This window comes from Zingiber officinale, chromosome 6A, assembly GCF_018446385.1.
Source record: "Zingiber officinale cultivar Zhangliang chromosome 6A, Zo_v1.1, whole genome shotgun sequence".
Taxonomy (NCBI): domain Eukaryota; kingdom Viridiplantae; phylum Streptophyta; class Magnoliopsida; order Zingiberales; family Zingiberaceae; genus Zingiber; species Zingiber officinale.
Genome location: NC_055997.1, coordinates 128,725,401 through 128,741,336, shown reverse-complemented (window position 1 = coordinate 128,741,336; position 15,936 = coordinate 128,725,401). Strand labels below are relative to the sequence as shown.

The 15,936-nt window shown below is 39.2% G+C and overlaps 3 protein-coding genes across 3 annotated transcripts; all 3 read right to left on the bottom strand.

Annotated features, from left to right (window-relative positions):
• Positions 1 to 284: 284 nt before the first annotated feature.
• LOC121995316 (phenolic glucoside malonyltransferase 1-like) lies at positions 285 to 1,115 on the bottom strand. The gene has a single exon (XM_042549088.1). It carries the CDS (start codon positions 1,113 to 1,115, stop codon positions 285 to 287), a length of 831 nt encoding a protein of 276 aa, XP_042405022.1.
• Positions 1,116 to 9,030: 7,915 nt separating this feature from the next.
• On the bottom strand, positions 9,031 to 10,900 carry LOC121994403 (60S ribosomal protein L37-3-like). Its single transcript, XM_042548450.1, has 4 exons — positions 10,780 to 10,900; positions 10,526 to 10,661; positions 9,713 to 9,814; positions 9,031 to 9,255 (listed from the first exon to the last, which is right to left on the bottom strand). Exons 1-4 carry the CDS (start codon positions 10,780 to 10,782, stop codon positions 9,209 to 9,211), a joined length of 288 nt encoding a protein of 95 aa, XP_042404384.1. The 5' UTR covers positions 10,783 to 10,900; the 3' UTR covers positions 9,031 to 9,208.
• A 314-nt stretch (positions 10,901 to 11,214) lies between these two features.
• Positions 11,215 to 15,641, bottom strand: LOC121998052 (probable inositol transporter 2). Its single transcript, XM_042552780.1, has 7 exons — positions 15,219 to 15,641; positions 13,458 to 13,595; positions 13,214 to 13,284; positions 12,786 to 13,121; positions 12,582 to 12,689; positions 11,877 to 12,485; positions 11,215 to 11,798 (listed from the first exon to the last, which is right to left on the bottom strand). The coding sequence occupies exons 2-7, from the start codon at positions 13,588 to 13,590 to the stop codon at positions 11,331 to 11,333; spliced, it is 1,725 nt and encodes a 574-aa protein (XP_042408714.1). The 5' UTR covers positions 13,591 to 13,595; positions 15,219 to 15,641; the 3' UTR covers positions 11,215 to 11,330.
• Positions 15,642 to 15,936: the final 295 nt, after the last annotated feature.

Here is a 15,936-nt window from a genome sequence, read left to right as displayed (position 1 = left end):
TTACTTTTAGTATCGTTCAAACTGTTGCTGTATAATATCAGATCGATGAAATGATAGTTAGGCATTGAAAAGTTGAAAACCATGTTTTCCAATACGATCACATGTTTTCCAATACGATCAGTGAGATATAATCGAAAATATATAGGAAGGAATCCTCTTTTTTCGATAGAACACGGCAGCAATGATAAGGCATATTTTGTAGGTGGAGAAGTAAAAAGAAACTGCGACCATTAATTCTTCTGAAACTCGTGAGATCTTAAATCCAAGCCATGGCGACTGTCGAATCACTGCAGCAGTTTTAGACCATTTGAGAAGTGAGCCTCAAACTCATCCATCTCAGTCTTTGGACACCACCAAACAGATTTCCACTCTGCGGATCTCATCTCTGCTCTCCGACACCGAAATGGCCCTCCCCACGATATCGACGGCATGTCCACCTTCACCGGCCTTCCCCACCCGAAATCCACGTCGTAAATCTTGAAACCCGGCGACCCCGCAACGCTCAGAGGCCTCTGCAGCGCGATCGCCTGGTACCTGTCCATCCACTTGGCTGCATCCTTCAGAGGGTCTTCCTTAAACTGTTCGATGGCTTCCCCGATGAGTCGAGCCGCCGCCGCCACCCCATCTTCTCCCGCGAGGTCGACGGCCTTCGCATGGACGAAGTTGCCGCCGATGTAGTTGCTGAAGTACTCCGCTGGTAGCGGGGGCTGAATCCGCTCCCTGCAGTTTCCGGGGAACGCCATGTGAGCAGTGGTGTCCTCGTTGTGCCCTCGTGCTTTGACGAGGGAAACCCACGCGTAAGCGTAGGTCGCCACGATGTTGGAGCAGCGGAAAGCGGAGTCGTTCACTTTGGTGGAAACCATCTCCTTTAGCTTCCGGAGGTCGTCGACGGTGAGCATTACAGTGCCAATGACCGCGTTCGGCGGCGCGATTTGGACCATCATAGACTCCATGTTCTGCGCGTCGGCGGCAACGCTGCTGAAAAACTTGGAGTACGCATCATTAGCTGGAACTGAGCTCCGATCGTAGGAGGGCGGCGCCGGCGGATCTATCAAGCTGCTCATGAATTTCTTCAAATGATTCACCAACACTTTTGATATGATCTTGTACACCATCGTGCAGCAAGAAATTGGCCGGTAATCAGAGACATTTGGAGCATGGTTAGTTTTGAAATCAACACAATCAATATGTGATTGAGTTTTTTCGGTAGGCGGCCAGCTAAGAAAAAATTCTTAGATGACATCCTATAAATCTGTTTACCGTTGTCCAAGCTGATTTGAAAAGAAAATTGATCCATATCCGTCTGGCCCTGGTGCACGATCACTCCCTATGTCAAATAGAGCTACTTGTATCTCCTTGGAGGAAATGGCAGCCACCAACATTTTCTGTGGAGAAACTGTGAGTACCGCCCCTGTAATGGCGGTGCTGCCCAGTGGCATGCAGGCCACATCTAAGCCCAGAATCCCCTCAAAATGATAAACAAACTCCTCCGCAACTTCTTGATAACCTGTGATCTGTTCCCTGATGTTTTGGTGATAGCTACAAGTGAATTTCTCTTGTTATTCTGCCTGTGTGGAAAAATCTGATGCATCTATCACTCTGCTTCAGGTACACACTTAACTTTTTATTGGTAGAACATCCTTTTCACTTTTGCTAATCTGTTTGCAGCTTTCCTCAGTTGTGAATAATCGTCCGAAGGGCCTTCTCCTCTAAGGATTTTCAGTTGTACATCCCCCAGCTCTTTGCTTACTGCGCCCTCTCCAAGATGTATTCGAAATGCAGCTGTAAACAGAGTTCCGAAGTGTAGTTTGAGCCTTGTGAGCGTTTGTGTCAATCTAAATTGTGTCGTCCCAAGCACCTGCTGTCCCCAACAGTGTTCAACCAGTTTATGGAAATCCTCATGTGCCATCCACATATTATGAAACTTGAAAGGGCAATTCCTGAAGTGTTCTCCTCGCAACATGTCATAGATGTAGCATGAATGATCAGAAAGGCAGCTCGACGGAAGAAATTCTGCATTAACTATGGAAGTCCACAAGTAGCCAAAAGGCGTTCACCCGTGCTCTCTGAAACCGTGCCATTCGTCCATGTCAAACAACAGCCCAAAAATCTTAGATCCACCAAGTCGCATGAACCTATGCCATCATAGTCAAATCATTTGTGTCTTAGAGCATCTCAAATGGCACGGTTTCAAATCATCGTCAAATCATTTGTGTCTTATAACTTTGTCAAGAATTTATAAAATTTAAAAACCTCATTAAAAAAGATTTTATGATTGTGCAGGTAAGGTTTGGAGTTTTTAATTTAAGAACGTGTTTGAGTTTTCAAATATGTTTTTTCTTTTGAATGTGGAGCCAATAATTAATATACACGATTGATCCTTTTTAAATAATTTAAAAATAAATTATTTGATTAATTAATTATAATGTTTCGGTTTATAAATAATTAGTAATAATTAAAATTATATTTTTTTTCTTTTAAAAATAAATATATTTGAGATAAGTTAAAAAATATACAAATGACTATAATTAAATTAAATTTATAAAATAATTAAATATTAAATAAAATGATAAATTATATTAAATTAAAAATTATAAAATAATTAATTTATTAATTGTTAATTATAAATAAATTAAATTAAAAATTATAATTAATTAAAATATCAAATGAAAATTATATAAAGATATTAAATGAAAAAAATTGTATGCAAGTTTTTTTGTTTTAATTGTGGAGAGAATAGTAGATTTGTATTGAAATTAATGTAATATACATGGAGTCATGTAACTACATGTGGAGATAATTAAAAAAAAAACTCACTCAAAGCTTTAACAATTGGGAATATTTCAATGAGTTTTTATAATGTTGATGTGGCATGTTAAAATTCTAAAAAAAAACTTATTCAAAGCTTTAACGATTGAGGATACCCTCAGTGGGTGCTCAGTATCCCTCTTCAAGCGTCATCAATGTATTGAAATCTCCAAGTAGCATCTAAGGATCTACAATTGCTAACCCTGAGATCAATGAGTGCATTCCAAAGCGACTGCCGTGCCAAAATACCATGTAGCTCATACACAAACATGACCAAAACCCTTCGCCTCATGATTTTCCATGTGATACAGCAACGGATAAGTTATTCTCCAATCTATAAGTTGTTCAACTCCACTAGATCTGTCCTCCAAAGTAGCAAAATTCGTCCCCGATTAGAGAATTGAAAATTATGTCCAATTTCCATACCTAAAAAACATTGTGGGAGGATGTTATTTGCATTGTTTTCAAATAGTTTAATCTCATGAGCCCTAACCGAAAGAGTCTTTTATGAATGAACCCCCTTCTGTTTCAGAGGCTTGTGAAAGCCCCTGATGTTCCAGCTGATGATTCTCATGGATTGTAGCGGACACTATGTGTCTGCCTCCATCTTCCTGTTACCTCCCTCTATGATGTATGCAATCCTTTCGTGATCTCCTCATGTTGGGGAGGGAGCATTCGATTCCGTGCCATGTTGTGCAGGGTCAATGTTGGCACCAGATTGTGTGTCCCCGCGCTTTATTGTGCTCCGCTCTACTCTAATCTTTTTGCTATCATTCCTCTGCCCCCAAGCTGTAATTTCCACTTGTCAAGCCATCAGCTCCATCCTGTGTGTCTCCAATGCCTTGCTTGCTTACTCCCCACCACACGTGATATCCCCATTCTCCTCTCTTGCCCCACTTGTCTCCACTTCACGTATCTCCACTCTATCTTCTCTTGTTTCCAGCATAAGCATGTTATTATTACCTTCGTCACCCTTCGCTTGCCCACAATTTGTTGTCGTTTCACCTCCATTTTCCGCACCCTTTGAACCACTTCCCATGCCCACCTCTTCCTGTTGTGCTTGTCTTTTTTCCCGCCTTTGCTGGACTTCTCCTTCCACACGACCTTGATCTTCGACCACCATTTGTGAGCTGCGTTACAATCCAATAATTTACCTTTGGGTGCCCTGTTCTCCAACATACTTCACAAAACTCTAGCATCGGCTCGTATTTGATCTCCAGGTTAACATGCGCACCGGTAGGGAGAGCAAATGGCACCATGTCAATTCCCTCCTCGTGCATATCCATCTTAATGAGTAGTCGTGCGTACGTAACTCTTTCTCTAGTCTTGATCAGCTTGTCTATGTATATCGTCCTCCCAATCTCAGATCCGATGAGGCTAATACCTGTTCAATCCAATAATTTGTCGACAAATCATGTATTTATACCCATGCATGCATAAACCTCTCATCCTCTTCAAATAGAAAGCAACTCGGCATCTCCTTTAGGAATAAAAGACTGTCATAAGTAAAATACGAAACCTTTTCTAACACATAATATCGTTTCCATGTCGAATCAAAACGAAAAATCGACCACCCACTTTTATGCATGTGAAATTGACATTGTTCCTCCATCTCCTCATCACCACTATGATTCCGTCTTTACCTGGGTTACAAGCCATGAAACAATCCAGAAGGCAGAATCCCAAGAACTCCTCCAGTGTATCAATGTCTCCATACTCAATATTCAGTCTCTTTCTTTGTCACGGAATAGCCCCGCCCATGACTTGGGATTGTCTTGCGATTTAGTGGTTGTGCATCAGTTTGACACTGTGTCTGAGTTTGCATCTCTTCCCCTTGTTCTAAGTTTGTGGGTTAAGAAGGGCGATCTATTCAAGTGCACCTTGATCCGCCATTGGGCTAAGTTGTTTGCCCTCAGCTCCTCCTCCATCCTCAGCAACCTTCTTCCCTCGCTGGCCTTCCCCTGGTCCGCATTTACGGACCGAGGATTCAACCTCTCTGCAGCTGAGATCCTCTAGTCTGCTTTTGTAGATCAGAGGATGATCTTTTTACATATATTGATAGAAATTCATGACCCCCACCTATAAAATAAGTGGGGGCCATCAATTTCCACCAATGCATGTAACCAGACCATCCCTTGGTCCGTATTTTCCTGGTCCGCAAAGTGTAGACCAGAGAATCCGACCTCTCTGCAGCTGAGATCCTTTGGTCCACTTTTGCAGACCAGAGTATGATCTCTTTATATGTATTGGTGGGAATTGATGGCTCCCACCTGTAAAATAGGTGGGGACCATCAATTCTCATCGATGCATGTTAGCAAACTATTTCCTGATTCGCAAAATGCAGACCAGAGAATCCGACCTCTATGTAGCTCAGATCCTCTGGTCCACTTTTGCAAACTAGAGGATGATCCTTTTGGATGCATTGGTAGGGATTGATGTCCCCCACATATAAAATAGATGGAGACTATCAATTCTCGACAATGCGTGTAAGTAGATCATCCCTTAGTCTACAAAATGTGGATCAGAGGATTCGACCTCTCTGCAGCTGAGATCCTTTGGTCGTGAGGACCATCAATTATCACCAATGCATATAAGTAGACCATCTTTGCATGTATTCGTGGGAATTGATGGCCCCTACCTGTTTTACAGGTAAGGGCCATCAATTCCCACCAATACATATAAGCAGATCATCCCCTAGTTCACAAAATACGGACCAGAGGATCTGACCTCTCTATAGCTGAGATCCTCAAAGCAAACCAGAGGATGATCCCTTTGCATGTATTGGTGGGGATTGATGGCCCCCACTTGTAAAATAGGTGGGGATCATCAATTCCCACCAATGCATGTAAGCAGGTCATCCCCTAGTCCGCAAAATTCAGACCAGAGGATTCGACCTCTCTGCAGCTGAGATCCTCTGGTCTGCTTTTGCAGACTAGAAGATGATCCCTTTGCATGTATTGGTAGGGATTGATGGCCCCCACATATAAAATAGGAGGGGGCCATCAATTCCCACTAATGCATATAAGCAAACCATCTCTTGGTCCATAAAATGCATACCAAAGGATTTGGCCTTTCTATAGTTGAAATTTTCTGGTCCGCTTTTGCAAACCAGAGGATAACCCTTTTGTATGTATTGGTGGCGATTGATCCTGTAAAATAGGTGGGGACCATTAATTCTCATCAATGCATGTAAGCAAACCATCCCCTGGTCAGTAAAATGCAGACCAAAGGATCTGGCATCTCTGCGGCTGTTATCCTTTGGTCCGCTTTTGTAGACTAGAGGATAATTCCTTTATATGTATTGGTGGGGATTGATGACTCCCACCTGTAAAATAGGTGGGGATCATCAATTCCCACAAATGTATGCAAGTAGACCATCTTCCGATCTGCAAAATGCGGACCAAAGGATCCGGCATCTCTGCAGCTGAGATCCTCTAGTCTGCTTTTGTAATTAGAGGATGATCCCTTTATATGTATTGGTGGGGATTGATAGCCCCCACCTGTAAAATAGGAGGGGACCATCAATTCCCACCAATGTATATAAGCAGACCATCCTCTGATCCGCAAAATACGGATCAAAGGATCCGGCCTCTCTGCAATTGAGATCCTCTGGTCCGTTTTTGCAAACCAGAGGATAATCCCTTTGCATATATTGGTGGGGATTGATAACCCCCACCTGTAAAATAGGTGGGGACCATCAAGTTCTACTAATGCATGTAAGCAGACCATCCCTGGTATGCAAAATGCGAACCAAAGGATCCGACCTCTCTGCAGTTGAGATCCTTTGGTCCGCTTTTACAAACCAGAGAATGATCCCTTTGCATGTATTGGTGGGAATTGATGGTCCACACGTATTTTCAGATGAGGACCATCAATTCCCACTAATGCATTTAAGCAGATCATCTTCTGGTCCGCAAAATGCGGACTAGAGGATTCAGCCTCTCTGCAACTGAGATCCTTTGGACCGCTTTTGCAGATCAGAGAATTATCCCTTTGTATGTATTGATAAGGATTAATGGCCTCCACTTGTAAAATAGATGGGGATCATCAATTCCCACTAATGCATATAAACAGATCATCCCCTGATCCATAAAATGCGGACCAGAGGATCCGGATTCTTCCCTCTATGTCTCCAAAACGATTTCTTTTGACTTTGAGAAGTGAATGAACTACGCAACGGAAAAGAGATCCTCTAAAGCACAATTGGTCTAGTATTTTCATTGGTGGGAAATAATAATCTCCACTTGCTTAACATATGAGGTCATTACCTCCCACCTATTTAGGGGTGAGCATTCGGTCAAAACCGAACCGACCGAACCGAATAAATCGAAAATCGAATAAACCGAATTTCTTTTCAACCAACCGAACCGACCGAATTTCCCTTTAAAACCGAACCGATAAAATATCGGTTAATTCGATTTTCGACCGAATAAACCGAATTAACCGAATTTTAAAACTCTATTCGGTTTTACCTTTAAAAATAAAGATTTTATTTAATTAATTATATTTTAAAATAAAAATTAATTAAAATAATATTCTTATTCGGTTTATTCGGTTTAACCGAATTACAAAATTCAAAACCGAAACCGAACTGAATTAATCTAAAACCGAACCGAATTTTCAAAAAAAAACCGAAAACCGAATTAACCGAATCGAATTTCTAAAATCGGTTAGTTCGATTCAGTTAATTCGATTTTTCCGAATTTTTGCTCACTCCTACACTTATTTGCTTATCCTCCTCAAGGAGCGGACCAGGATAGATGCGCACAAGAACCCTTTCTCCAATTTTCTTTTTGACTTTAGGCCAACTCAATAGTGGACTGTTAGCCCATAAAATTGGGGTAAAAAATTACAGCCAACTGGATTGTGAAGCCGACCCAATAAAATATGCTTAATTATGTGTTGAACAAATTAACCTTCTTATTATGCATAAAATCCACTCCATGTCTCGAGTAAACATCAACTTTCATCACTCAACGTGGATTTCTTTCCTCATTATTTCATTTGTTTACTCACTATTCAATACGATATCATTATTATATAATTATAATAATCGATGAAAATTTTTTCTGAGACTGAATCGATCACCTCAGATAAAATTAATAAGATCAATTAAAATTATCATTATCATATAACAATCAACCCCCAAGACTATAATATAATGACAGGACATATAAGTTATCATCCAGACACCCACGATTTGATCCGCAATTATAACGAATTTATTTGAATTTTTTCCTAATTAAAATGCACAATCAAAAGATACTGAGCTTCTTAACCGCTTATTATAAACACTTTCTAATTTATCCCGATGACCGATAGAAAAATTTTATGAATCCAACCAATCACTCTAAGACTAATCAACGACACTAACCAACTTAACCATTATCATATAACAACCAATTAATTGATTATTGTAGCGAACTTGAAAATGGAGTTTGAACTAACAATATTTTGATGGTGTCACGCTCTCACTCAAGAAAACACACACGTCATTATTTATACTAGTAGCATTTCCTTATTTTATCTCATTTTATTTTCTTTTGGAAACCAAGTGTTTACCATATTTAGCAATTATCCCGAAAGGCAACCAAATCTTTTATCTTTTCTTTAATTTTTAGAAAATTATAATTGAATGCTAAAATATATCATATAATTATAAAAAAAAATTGTTCTAGTATTTATAAGGCATATTATTATAAAAGGTGAAATGAGAAAAGGATTGAGTTAAAGGTGTTATTTTAGGATTTTTATTCAAGGAAATACAATCTTTGGCAATTGGCCATAATATTAAATTACGTTTCATAATAAAAAAAAAAATCAAATGATGCACGAATAAAATAAAATAGAAAATATTAGTCAATGCAACTGAAAGATACAAACCTTATGATAAGCTAATAAAGAATTTAAAAGTTACTCATTTCAACTCAGACTGATTATAGCCCTACCAATTTCCTTGTATTGTATAATTTAATTAATAATTGTCCCAAAAGAATAATAGCTGGGTTCTAGCATACAGAACCCTGGCCAAAGTAGCGAGATTATCTGAAACTAAAGAGAAAAGGTTATTCTTAGGAAATAAACAAAACATTAATATATTCTAAGTACAAGAAATTATTGCCTATTTACAGAAAGCACAGGGGATAGAATATAGTCCGGAACAGATATGCAAACAAAAACTTGAGCTAATGAAAATATGAAAAACAGCACCAAAAAAGCAGGTGGTGATAAAGGAAATACCTCAATTTCAAAACAATATGACATTGTATTCTTCCAATCAAAGCAAGCCAAAAGTGAAGTCTAAACTCAGTCTTAAACAAAAATGATCTAAGAATTGCGAGTAGTAAAGAAAACCCATTTCCTTTTGATTCAAGAGAAAGCATGTAATGGTCTACCCATATTAAACTGCAGCTGCAGTAGCCTTCTTCCTAGGAGCTGCTTCTGTCCCTGAAAGTAGATATGGACAATTAAGTTGATGAGGATCAAATTGGCAATGGCAACAACAGAATCATGATCTAACTAAAATCTAAAAGAGCACTGATGAATGAACTTAAAGGGGAATAAAATTGTATTTAATTGCAGCGAATTTATTACAAAACTGAGAACAGTTTAATTTTCAGAGAAGCTTGTTCAAGATTAAACCAAAACAATGAACTATTCATTACTAAAAATGATTTGCCAATATGCTTCAGAAGTTCAGCTCATTTTCTCTTAATCCATAGGTGTTTGGACAGGCAACTCTGAACACATGGACTACGTACTAACACTGAGCAAATCACGTAAAACCTACAAGCATCTCGTAAATATGCATCAAGGAACTAGTTCAATGCTTAGATCCTTTCTTGATTCTAATCAATGCTCCCAGTGAATTGAGCTTGTTATGCAAAGGACGTGAAAGGCGTACCTTCTCTGAAATTGTTCTTGAACCTTCTAGGTACATGGCGAAGATACCTCATTCTTCCTGTACCAGTTGTCTTTCTCCTTATCGCCTTCACACTCCAGTTGTCTGTTTCAAGAAGATAATTATCATTACAACGAGAAAATGCACCATAACAAAGGAGATAGCACAGTAAGAATCACTGAAAGATTTAAAAGACATCTATCATTTGATTTGGTGTTAACATGTTTATGATATCTATATATTAAAAGTAAAAGTTTCTATGTAGTATGTTGGTAAAATCCAGATGCTGCACTGCAAAAACCTAAAATAATGACAATAAAAATTCCTTTAGAAGGTTACAGATCATAACTGATTGCATGGACTATATAAAAGAAGAAGAAAAACTACCTTTTCCACATATATCTAGACAATATTAAACATTAATAGGAGAATTAACATTTCACTGTTATCACAAATGAAGAGAAATGGTTAAGAACGCACCAAGCATCTCTATCAAGAAAAAAAACATTAGATGATCACATAGGAAGAAAACTAGCAGTTTATACGTCTATTAGTTTCTTAATATCTCGATACACATTCCGAGAAGCAACGTCGGCAAATTCAAGTTAAACACCACAGCTCAATTGGAAAGAAAATAATGTCCCGATAAACAAGATGGCATCGATTAAGTAGACCAATCTCCGAAATCGCGTGTTCCAATAAAAATCGCATCTTGCCGAACAATATAGCTAGAACAAGTGCATTTCAAAACCCTCGTCCTCCATGGGTTTTCATGCGCAACAAAAGAATGAAAATACAATAAAGTTGACTTCTTACACTTCCGAATCCGAGCAGCTGGGTAGCCGCAGGAGCCGCACCGACTCTTCTGGAGGTGGAAGCTCCGGCGCCCGCACCTCACGCACAGAGTGTGAGTCTTGTTCCTCCGCTTTCCGAAGCTCCCCGTGCCCTTCCCCTGCGACAAGGAAACGCCATCGCAAAGCGAGTAAGGGATCAAAGAGAGGGTCCTTCAAAGGAAATGAAAAGCTAGCCGATATGTATCAAGAACCGATGAAGTCGAGAAAGCTACTGACCATGGCCCTTCTCGCAGCGTTGCGGCGATGGCGAGAAAGAAAAGAAAGGATAAAAAAAAAACCCTAGAAAACGGTCTTCGACTTAAATACCAAGTGCAGCCCTCGATCGCAAATGATTCTCAAGGAACCTCGCATCGTAGCCGGTCAATATAATATTCGTTTTAAAATCGATATCTAATGGGAAATTTGCGAGGAAAAAAATTTTTAAATCGGTAAAAATTGACAGATATATGACACTGTTCAACCATTATTTTATAAATTTTAATTTTTGTAAATTTTATTTAAGTCTATTAAGTAAATTGTGTAACTAGTTTATAGCTCATTTAAAAAATTATATGATTCACATGCAAACATAGATAAGTTCAAATTCGATTTGAACATATTGTGATTTAAACCCAAATTGCAAAAATTCTTTAGTCAATTTGTCGCATCGAGTTTCAAAAACCTTGATTTTGTATGTATTATGATACTAATCTACGTAATACAAAATCAATATAGACTTGACTCCGCCACCAGCTTCAACAGAAGCACTTAACACAAGAATGGAAGATTCATAGTGTCTGAGGTTTTGCAGAGCTCTTCTTCCATGCCCGGTAATTCTTACTCTCCAGCATCTTCTCCACCTGTTCAAATTGCAAGCCTTTGGTTTCGGGAACAAGCAAGAAGATGAAGACGAAGGCGACGACAGACACTCCACAGTACAAAAGGAATGTTGGAGCCGTGCCCAATGCCTCCGTCAAGCTTAGAAATGTCTGCGAGACGATCAGGTTAGAGACCCAATTGGCAACCGCTGCCAACCCGCCGCAGATGCCTCGGAATCGTAGAGGGTAAATTTCCGAGTTGATGATCCATGGCACAGTGCCCATGCCGGGGGAGTAAGAGATGATGTATGCTCCGAGGGCAATGAGAGCTAGCCATCCGAAGTTGCTCGGGCAGCCTCGAGTGTACCATTCGCGACCGTCCGCATGACAGGCATCTCGAACAGTGGGATCGGAGACGAGGCATGCTCCGGGAAGAAGCTGCAAAGAGATTAATTCAACGTAGGTATTACATCGGAATGATTTCTAGCAGGATGAGAGAGAGTTCTGAATGCTTACTTTGTTCCCTGCATGAGCACAGAAACCACACTCGGCAGTCGCTTTCACGCAATCCATACACTTCCATCTCACGCCTGAATCTGGCTTAAGATCAGGACATGTGAAATTGCCAAAAGGCCGAGCTTCTTCTTCACCGACGGCTGGGGAGTGTGTGGCTGCTGCGAAGAACACACCGCTTAGGCAGGCGAGACAGACCATGATTCCGATCAGGCTCACAAGTAGTAGCCTTCTCCTCCCAGCTCTGTCGACGAAGTACATGCTGACGATGGATCCAATGGCGTTGAGTCCGGAGGTAATCAAAGAAAGTGCCAGAGCAGTACTGTTGGAAGCAAAGCCAGCCAACTGCACGATGGTGGGACTGTAATACATGACAGTATTGATTCCCACAAACTGCTGAGCGACCTGGCAAATGATGCCTGCAACAAGCCCTCTTCTGACAACTACGCTACTCAAAGCTTTCTTTAACCTACCGAAGAAGCTATTTCCACCGATAGAACCTTCCTCGGCGATTTCAGCTTCGACGGATTGACGCAGAGCCTCAATTTCTCTGTCAACTTCATTGGCAGGGTATATCTTTCTCAAGATAACAGCAGCTTCCTCTTTCCTATCCTGTTAGATAACAAGAAGGTAAAGCTTGCACATCGAAGAACATGAAGAAAAAAAACAGCAAAAAAGGAAAATTGTAGTAAAAAAGTAATACACAACCTTTCTATATAGCCATCTAGGCGACTCAGGGAGTGACCACATTAAGAAAAATTGAAGTACGGCTGGAATTCCTGCAACCCCAAGCATCCAGCGCCAAGTACCTGGTGCCTGAAAAAAAAAAGTAAAATTTTATCTCTGCTGTAAGAGATCTTTACGTGTAAGAGTTAATCTCAGTCATATCAGAAATTCAGAATCCTATAGAACCTTGGTGAATGCTAAATTTATAAGATAAGATACAAATTGTCCTCCTGTTATAAGTAGTCCATTCATGCTCACGAGTGCGCCTCTGATTTTTGCCGGCGAAGCTTCAGAAATGTAAAGTGGAGATGTCATAGAAGCCATCCCAACCCCAAATCCCACAAAGATCCTCCCCAGTATTATGATTCCAGGAGTAGGTGCAACAGCCATTACTAGAGCACCGATGAAGAATAACAAATCAGCAAATATAATTGAAGGTCTTCTTCCGATTCGATCATTCAACCATCCACCAAATCCAGCACCGATAATAGCTCCAGCCACGGCCATGCTCACAATGGTTTCCTACATGACAAAGGAACATATCATAGTTCATAGTTATGTGAAATTGTATGTAAGAAACCAATATTAGTTGCTGACAATATAGGGAAGTTTACCTGCAATACAGTGCTTCTATCAACAGAGTTAAAGTCATCCCTAATGTAAAGAAGAGCTCCAGATATAACACCTACAATTAGCAATTATAACCGGGTTGTTAACTAAAGATTCATAACAAATTTGCCATTGCTTATGGTATGAAGAAATTAAAACATAAGGAAATTAAGGAAACAAGTGTGGAGGGTTATGTCAGGTTTATCAGAAACAATTTGACTGGAAATGAACAGACTCACAGTATGTTACCTGTATCATAGCCAAAAAGCAAGCCACCTATGCCAGCGGAAAATGCAAGGCGAAGTATATATGGTTGCTTCCATGTCAAATTTAAGCATTCCTTAAACTCAGTTTTCTCCGCTTTGTGAATTCCACCCTCCATTGCATCTGAAAAAAATATTAAACTGCATGAGAAAAAACAAAAGCATGGCATGAAGCATGTCAGAAAAGGGAAAAGAACAATATTGTCCAGAACGTAGAACTAGACAGTTGATACAAACTCAGCCCAAGTAAAAATAGTGGCTGTGGTTATCTTACACCTTGAAAACAAAGTATGTCAGAATCAATCTGACACTTATGGAATGTTTTCTTTGTAGAAATAACTATTATTCCATTCATGGTGATGAAATGGTTGTGCTTATACATGGTTCAAAGAATAGGATCAGAATTAAAATTCATAATTCCTAGTACTTTAGTATCCATTTTTCTCATCAAACCCAGTTATGGTTATTATGACCTATCAAATTTTTTATTTTTCAGAACTCTTTCTCTTATTTATTACTTAATTTTTCGAATCACAAATGAAAATGGAGTATATAATTCCCTTCCTTGAATCAAACTAGGTAATCATATTCATGTAATTGTATTAAATTTCTAAAATAATCAATCTACTCTTGGTCAAAATGCATTCCACGAAACAAATGTAGCATTAATTTTTCAGAAATAAAAAATATATTGCTAATCAATAGTTATTGACCAAGTCTAACTACCCATCAAAAAATCATATAATTTAAGATGGTATGAAGCTACAAAAAAATAAAAGAAACTATCCACATGCTAAGGTAACGACGGACAAGATAGCAATTATCCTGCATGCTAAAGATGAGGAGAATTGAGGAGAAGGTAAGAAAGAAACTGAGGAAACAAAGAAAAATTCTGCTGTTTGCCCAAAAGAGAAACTTTGTTAACAATAGAGGATTAATCCTTAAACAACTAACATGTATTTATATAAATTTTAGACTCTCAACTCAAAGGAAGGAAAGAAATCAGACCATATAAACAAACTCTAACCCATAAATACCAGAAATATTTAAAATATTTTAAATGTCATAAAGATAAAAATTATTAAAAATCGCAAAAATATCTTAAGGCTCCGAAAAAGACATAAATGGTGCTTTTTGGATCTGAATTCTGAGTTAAAAATTATGACCTTTTAAAATTCAGGAGTCATATTGAAATGTCCTGCATTCATTATGACCTACAAACTCAACTTTGATGAAGTCATCCATCATGTACTAATGAGACTACTTAAGAAGATAAACGAAAAACCCTTTATTACTTGTATCCGTAGTGCTTGATAGACCACAAACTAATACACAGGTAAAAAGCTAACTGTTCGATATTTTAATAAGGCAAAAAATGAAAGAATATTTTGAAGAGTAAGCTGAAAAACCAAGGGATAGTTTCAATTTTTATAGAACAAAGGACTACTGTCTACCGTACTCGGATCAACAAACAGACAATTCAAACGATAATTTAATAGCAAAAACTAAAAGTCCTTTTTTTTTGTGAAAAGTGGGTTGACCTAACCCTAGACAGAGCACAGCATAATGGCGAAAAGGATGTTTTCTCCGAAAAGAATAACGACGGCGGCCGCCAAACCTTTAATGCCCGGGAGAAAAAAAAAACTCATTTGACAACTATCAAGAAGCTACAGAATCGATAGAGCCGACAACGAATAATCGAAAAAGATCTCTACAAACATGACAAAACCAATGCGATTAGACTAACCCAGTAAGTCCCCTTTCCCTCGCCGAGCCTGGTCTCTTCTCTGGTTTTGGATGAGTAAATTTTGGATATCGATCTGATTTTATCACCAACCTCGACGACGACGACAAAGCGTTTCTGCAACAGAGAAGGAGCTGAAGAACCTAAAAAGCACATTAAACAACGGAGATGAACCAGAAAAGGCAAGTGATTGAGATGGTTTAATGCGCTGCGCTGTCATGGATGGATATGGATATGGAACCAAAAGCCATGTCTAGGTTCGCTTTGCGATTGACAGAACAGCAAAATTAGCCGCAAATTAATGGTCATTAGCAGGACTTGACGTTCGGCGATTGGTGGAAGATCCATTAATCGGGCAAGGTTTATGACGTGAAATCTTGTTGAAACTCCGAACGATATCCTCATATCCATACCAAATCAACTTTTTGCAACGGTGGGAAAGGGGTCTGGTATTGTTCTTTATTGAGAATAAAATAAATTTAGCAAACGTGGATCATATTGTTTTTTAAATTTGCTTATTTTTATTTACTGCGATAGTTGAAATTTCTCGTGATTGGCGGCCCGGTCCACCGATCCAATGCGTCTCCAGAAGCTTCCCGTCGCTGGGCTTCTCGAATTCCCGCGGTCTTTACCGATATCGTTGCAGGATCTGGAACAGCGTTCCCGTTCTAAACGGAGGAGAGCCCGCCACGTCGTCCATTGATTTTTGATCCCGCAATTT

Excerpts from the sequence above, each read along its gene's own strand:
- LOC121995316 (XM_042549088.1), bottom strand. The coding sequence starts at position 1,115 with ATGGTGTACAAGATCATATCAAAAGTGTTGGTGAATCATTTGAAGAAA.
- LOC121994403 (XM_042548450.1), bottom strand. Across the intron at positions 9,815-10,525 it reads AGCTGCTCGGATTCGGAAGT|ACAACTGGAGTGTGAAGGCG; the intron begins GTAAGAAGTCAA and ends TTCTTGAAACAG. Across the intron at positions 9,256-9,712 it reads CAAGAACAATTTCAGAGAAG|GGACAGAAGCAGCTCCTAGG; the intron begins GTACGCCTTTCA and ends ATCTACTTTCAG.
- LOC121998052 (XM_042552780.1), bottom strand. The coding sequence starts at position 13,590 with ATGGAGGGTGGAATTCACAAAGCGGAGAAAACTGAGTTTAAGGAATGC. Across the intron at positions 12,486-12,581 it reads CTAGATGGCTATATAGAAAG|GATAGGAAAGAGGAAGCTGC; the intron begins GTTGTGTATTAC and ends GTTATCTAACAG. Across the intron at positions 11,799-11,876 it reads GTGCTCATGCAGGGAACAAA|CTTCTTCCCGGAGCATGCCT; the intron begins GTAAGCATTCAG and ends ATCTCTTTGCAG.